The sequence below is a fragment of the Haliaeetus leucocephalus genome, unplaced genomic scaffold, assembly GCF_000737465.1.
Source record: "Haliaeetus leucocephalus isolate CR32 unplaced genomic scaffold, Haliaeetus_leucocephalus-4.0 Scaffold199, whole genome shotgun sequence".
In the NCBI taxonomy this organism is placed as follows: domain Eukaryota; kingdom Metazoa; phylum Chordata; class Aves; order Accipitriformes; family Accipitridae; genus Haliaeetus; species Haliaeetus leucocephalus.
Window position 1 is genome coordinate 53,778 of NW_010972635.1, and position 5,759 is coordinate 59,536.

The 5,759-nt window shown below is 57.8% G+C and overlaps 2 protein-coding genes across 6 annotated transcripts in view; both read left to right on the plus strand.

Moving 5' to 3' along the window:
* LOC104830824 (histidine--tRNA ligase, cytoplasmic-like) overlaps positions 1-4,928 on the plus strand; it is a 5,270-nt gene extending 342 nt beyond the window's left edge. The window contains exons 3-14 of the mRNA XM_010565984.1: positions 1-58; positions 158-277; positions 675-770; positions 1,530-1,655; positions 1,790-1,897; positions 2,074-2,172; positions 2,499-2,592; positions 2,748-2,875; positions 2,975-3,217; positions 4,038-4,154; positions 4,442-4,588; positions 4,838-4,928. Coding sequence (XP_010564286.1) covers positions 1-58; positions 158-277; positions 675-770; positions 1,530-1,655; positions 1,790-1,897; positions 2,074-2,172; positions 2,499-2,592; positions 2,748-2,875; positions 2,975-3,217; positions 4,038-4,154; positions 4,442-4,588; positions 4,838-4,894 — 1,393 coding nt within the window. The 3' untranslated portion in view covers positions 4,895-4,928. The remainder of the gene's footprint in view (positions 59-157; positions 278-674; positions 771-1,529; positions 1,656-1,789; positions 1,898-2,073; positions 2,173-2,498; positions 2,593-2,747; positions 2,876-2,974; positions 3,218-4,037; positions 4,155-4,441; positions 4,589-4,837) is intronic.
* Positions 4,929-5,232: 304 nt separating this feature from the next.
* Positions 5,233-5,759, plus strand: part of LOC104830805 (histidine--tRNA ligase, cytoplasmic) — an 18,151-nt gene continuing 17,624 nt past the window's right edge. For all 5 annotated transcript variants that reach the window (XR_774255.1, XM_010565954.1, XM_010565958.1 and 2 more), the window contains exon 1: positions 5,233-5,255. The gene's annotated coding sequence lies outside the window, so the exon portion shown is untranslated. The remainder of the gene's footprint in view (positions 5,256-5,759) is intronic.

Sequence of the window (5,759 nt, forward strand, 5' to 3'; positions counted from 1 at the left end):
GCGGGCGGCGGCGGGCTCGAGCGGGGGCGGGCGGAGCCCGGCTCTGAAGACGCCCAAGGTAACGGGGGGAGCGGGGGCCGCGCCGGCGGTTACCGGGCGTTGTTCCCCCGCCTCGCCTGGTCCTCGTCGCTAACGGCCGTTCTCCGTCCCGGGCCAGGGCACCCGCGACCACCCCCCCGCCCACGTAGCCCTCCGTGACCGGCTCCTCGCCGCCGTGGTGACCTGTTTCAAGAGGCACGGGGCGGCCGCCATCGACACCCCCGTGCTGGAGCTGCGGGTGAGGCGGCGCCGGGGGGTCCCCTTGTTGGGGGGGTGACTCCCGCCGGGGCTGTGGGGCCCCCCTTCAGCTCCTCCGGGAGTCCCTCCTCCTGCGGGACTGGGGAGCACCCCCTTTCTCCGGGGCTGAGGGGATCCCCCCCTCCGTGTGGGGCATGGGCGGGGGGCGGCCGTGACCATCCCTCTTGGGTCCCTGTTGAGGAGGGGGACGACAGGGCCCCCCTTTTCTGCCCCAGGTCAGATGGGGCTGGAGGGGAGATGTGTGTCATGCTACTCCCACCCCCCCGGCCTGACTTATGGGGCTCAGAGGGGGGGTCTGGGCTTCCTGCTCTGTCCCCTGTCCCGGGGGGGGCCCTGTGCCCCAGAGCCACCCCACCAGCCCCCTCGCTTCTCCCCAGGAGACGCTAACGGGGAAGTACGGGGAGGACACGAAGCTCATCTATGAGCTGCAGGACCAGGGAGGGGAGCTGCTGGCCCTGCGCTACGACCTGACTGTATCCTGCGCTCGCCCCTGCCGCCCTGCAGCACACGCGGAGGGGACGGTGGCACACCGAGGTCGCTGCCACCCCTGCCTTGTCGGGTTGCCCTTGCCCTGCCCTGCCCTGCCCGTGGGTCCCAGCGGGGTGACGGGAAACCCCCATCCTGCCCAGCAGTGGACGCACCAGCTGGTCTGGCTGTTGTTGGCATGACCTCATCTCAAAACACCCCACAGCCAGTCCAGGATCCGCAGCAAAGTGGCTCTTTTTTCCATGGGCTGTAGACGTGCACCAGAATGCTCCACTGTACTGGTTTCACCTTCTCCCAGTTACAGTCCCCACCTCCATGCTTTCCTGTCCTGCCCATCCCACCTTTCCAGTGCCTCGGTAGTTGTTCTGAAAGAGCAGTGGTGTTTGCTGTGGGTACAAAGCAGGCGTCCATTCCAGGCCTCGACGTCTCACCAAAAACCTCTCCACTTTAATGTCTATATGTCTGTGCCATATGTTGAATTCTCTCTGATTGCACCATAAGAGGATGAAATGACCTAGTAAAGGTCTGTGTTTGTGAGGTATTGACGTACTGTGGTTCGGAAGAAGGAGATGGAGTTGTCCCAGTGTTGAAGGAGCTCAGCATGGTTCATCGTACTCCTCGTCAGCCTGGGCTGATGATCTCCCTAGAGATCAGGGAGCAGCTAGCAAAGCAAATGGGGGGCCGGGGCACTTTTCTGCAGCTCAGGGGATCTCCATGTTCCTGTCCTTAACTCCTCGGCCCCCCAGGTGCCCTTCGCTCGCTATTTGGCGATGAACAAGATCACCAACATGAAGCGCTACCACATTGCTAAGGTCTACAGGCGGGACAACCCGGCCACAACCAGGGGCCGCTACAGGGAGTTCTACCAGTGCGTGAGTGTTGCGGCAGCCACCGTGGGTTTTACCAGCTGAACTGCCTTCAGCTGCTGCGGGGCCGTGTGGCGTGTCTGGCAGAGCCGAAGCACCTCAGCTGTGCCAGGAGTATCTGCTGCTTCTTCTGCCCCCAGGATTTTGACATCGCTGGCCAGTTTGACCCGATGATTCCTGATGCTGAGTGCCTGAAGATCGTGCATGAGATCCTGAGTGACCTGCAGCTCGGGGACTTCATCATTAAGGTGAGGTCAGAGCCGTGTGGTTTTCATACCTCTGTGCCTTCCCTTCCTGTGGGATTGAGGCGCTGGTGAAAAGGCACAAGGAAACGCCAACAGCTGCAGCTTCCTGCACCTCTGGGGCAAGAAGAAATGGTGGCGGGGGATCTCCCCTGAGCTAAGTGTGCCTCTCCCACTCCCAGGTCAATGACAGACGGATTTTGAATGGCGTGTTTGCCGTCTGCGGCATCCCAGAGAGCAAGTTCATAACTACGTGCTCTACTGTGGACAAGCTGGACAAGGTAAGCATTGTGCTGGTGGGGAGACCGCTTCACATCTCAGGGTATCTCAGGCTGGGTAGTGTCATGGCTGCTCTCATCACAAAAAAGGTTCATGGTAGCGAAGTCATTGGTGTTTGTAAAGGATTTGGGAAGCTCTTGGGCGTGGTTAAGAATAAAGCCTGGCATTTCCAGTGGTTTCTGTTAACAATTCCTGTGAGAGAGATGCAGATCATTAGTGACATTGCTAACTGCTGTCTTCCCACATGCATTGCGTATACATGGGCTGGCGGAGACAGTGGGTGATAAGAACGTCCTGCAGCAACGGATGTTCTTCTCTCCCCTTGCAGATGCCATGGGAAGAAGTGAGGAGTGAGATGGTAGGAGAGAAGGGGCTCTCTCCTGAGGCTGTGGATCACATCGGGGAATATGTCCAGCTTCACGGTGAGCACTGTGGGGTCGAGCCCTTGTTCTTGTTCTTCCAGGCCAGGCAGGGAGGGCCAGCAATGGAGGGGTGCAAGGCATGTACGTGGCTGGCTGGGCCCATCGTTGCTGGTACTGCTGCGCTGGCAGACGTGAGGAATGTCTCGTTCCCACAGGTGGCCTGGACCTGATCGAACAGCTTCTCCAGGACCCAAAGCTGTCCCAGAACAAGCTGGCCAAGGAGGGGCTGGGGGACATGAAGCTGCTGTTTGAGTACCTGACCCTGTTTGGCATCACAGGGAAGGTGAGGAGGTGCAGAGGCAGGAGCAGGTGCTACCCTCGTTCCCGGGCAGCCTGGGCTGCCAAGTGCACCCAGTGACGGGCCTTCCCTTGCGTCCTACAGATCTCTTTCGACCTGAGCCTGGCACGGGGTCTGGACTATTACACGGGGGTGATCTTTGAGGCTGTCCTGCTGCAGCCGGAGAATGACCATGTGGAGGAGCCAGTCAGTGTTGGGAGCGTGGCTGGAGGCGGTCGCTATGACGGGCTGGTGGGGATGTTTGATCCCAAGGGACGGAAGGTGCCCTGCGTGGGGGTCAGCATTGGGATCGAGCGGATCTTCTCCATCCTAGAGCAGAGAGTGAAGGTAGGTACTGCAGGTGGTGGTGCAGGGGGGAGGGCTCTAGGAAGCCAGCTATGGTTTATTACAGAGCTCTACAGCTCCACAGTGTTCGAGGGGAAAGAATCTGGGGGAGAGGGTGGCTCCTCCCATGCCTAAATGTCCATGCACAGAAGACAGCCCTGTTCTGCAGCCCATCAGGATGCAGGTGTGGGCAGCTGAGAGCAGCATTTTGTAGCAGATGCCAAGGAAGCATTGGAGACAGGCCTTGAGCTCTGGTCCTGGCTCTGAACTTTGTGCCCCAGTCACTTTGTTCTTGTTTCTTGCCTGTGAAGTTTTCTGTCCTGGGGATTGTGAAGTGATGAGTTTGGTAACAGCTGTGGCACTCACACTGTGAAGAGCACCCTGAGAAAGCCTTTGAGGAAATTCATCACTCTGCGTTTAGTTCTGAGCTTGTGATTCATAGCAAGTGAGGCTAAGGCAATGTGTTTGTACCTGAAGAATCAAAGGAGACATTGGAAAGCTGTCCAGGTCCCATCCGGGAGGGAGGGAGGAAAGCAGGCCAAGGTCCCACAGGAACAGCAGCACACCATTAAGTAGTGTGTCACAATGCAGATTCTCTGGGGGACTCATTAAATGTGCCCAGGTTGTCTTATCTGTGCACTCTTTTTGCTTCTGGAAGGTTAGCCTTGCTCAGTAACATTCACTGAATGGTGATGGTTAGCTTTTAAGTGTACTTGTTTTGGGGAGCTAAGTTAAGGTCTGAAGATGAGGTGAGATGAGCTTCTGTTGTGAGCTGTGGATTCCCTCAGAGCCAGTCACTCCCACCAGTGCCTTGTCCCTGCAGGCTTCTGGGGAGAAGGTTCGAACAACTGAGACACAAGTGCTGGTGGCTACACCTCAGAAACACTTACTTGCTGCGAGACTGAAACTCATCTCTGAGCTGTGGGATGCAGGGATCAAGGTAAAGTAAGGACTTGAGCTTAGCACTGGTATGGGTGAGGGAGGGAGAGTGCAGGGAGCTGTAGCACAGCAAGACCAACTCCATTAGTTATGTGTCTCTTCAAGATCTGGGCCTATCTGAGATCTAGCAGGCAGAGAAGGAGAACAGCTGAGAGCACTAAAGGCAACTGCTCGCTGCAGGAATAATGAGGCAGAGTTTTCTGTGTGGTTTTGGTGCTGACTCTTTTGCTCCAAGATCCATCAGAGCAAATTCTGCATTAATGATTCACCTTTTCCACTCCCTCCTAGGCAGAGATGCTGTACAAGAAGGACCCTAAACTGCTGAAGCAGCTGCAGTATTGTGAGGACACGGGGATCCCCCTTGCTGCCATTATAGGAGAGCAAGAGCTGACAGATGGAGTTGTCAAGCTACGAGATGTCGCAATAAGAGAGGAGGTGAGAATGCCTTTTTACACCAGGTTTCAAAAGTGCTTCCAAAATCTAGAGGTTACTGAAAGGCTCTGGGTTTTCCTTCAGTGATGTTGTTCATTTGGGGAGCTGTAGCACAGATCGGTTGAATGACTGCTCCAGAAAACCAGTCACAAACTGGGTTGGTATCCACAGCAAGTCCTTAGGGCCGGATCGAACCATGCTCTGCTCGGAGTTCCAGTGCTGCTACCTCCCTCCTTTCTGTTTGCTTCGTAGGTTGATATCCCACGAGAAAAGCTTGTTGATGAGATCAGAAGGCGGCTGGAGCCCTAGGACTTCTGGCCAGAGGTGCTTGACTGAACTGCTGTACAACTGGAACCCTCCAGCACCCTTAGTCATTCACTTCCCGCTGAAGTCTGGTCACCATCTACTGGCCTGAAGCTTATCTGCCTGGGCTAAGGCAGTGTCAACATGGGGTATCTGCTTGGAAAGGAGCAAGCGCGTTTTATAAGTTACGGATGGTGCAGTCACCAGGTTAACCTTCTGGTTAACTGCTCTGAAGGACAGGTCAAGCTTGTGGGTTCCTAATATTGCAGTACCTGTAACTGTACAGCCATTTCCATCCACTGTAGGTGGTTGTGGTGGTGGCACGGGCAAAGATGGACGTGGCGCAGCTCAAGCAGGATCAGGCTGAGCTCTGGAGTTGGGTTTGGGAAATCTGTGGGGCGTTGGGCGTCTGCAGGCTCAGGATGTAGAGAGAGGGTGGCAGTGGAAGGCCCCCCCCACCCCTCTGAGGACTGCAAGGGCCATCCGCAGCCTGCAGCCAGGCTCTGCGGGCGGGTGTGGGCCTCCCCTCGGGGAGGGACACCGCGGGGGGCTGGTGCAGCTGCGCGGGCAGGCTCCGGCTGGGGCGAGCGTGAAGGAGCTGTGTATTTTTACGTATTAAAAAACCAAAACGAAACGCAGACACCCACCCTCGGGCATTTATTGGAGCTCCGCGACGCCGGCGCCTCTTCCCCGCGGTCGCCCCTGCGCCCGGCTGAGGGGCGGCGGTGCGCGAACGCGGCAGTGCGCAGGCGCGCCCCCGCTGCTACGGCAACCCGCGGGCGGCAGTGCGCAGGCGCGTCGCCGGGGCGGCGGCAGTGCGCAGGCGCGGGCCGGGACTGGGGGGGGGGGGGGGCGGGGGGCCGGGGGCGGG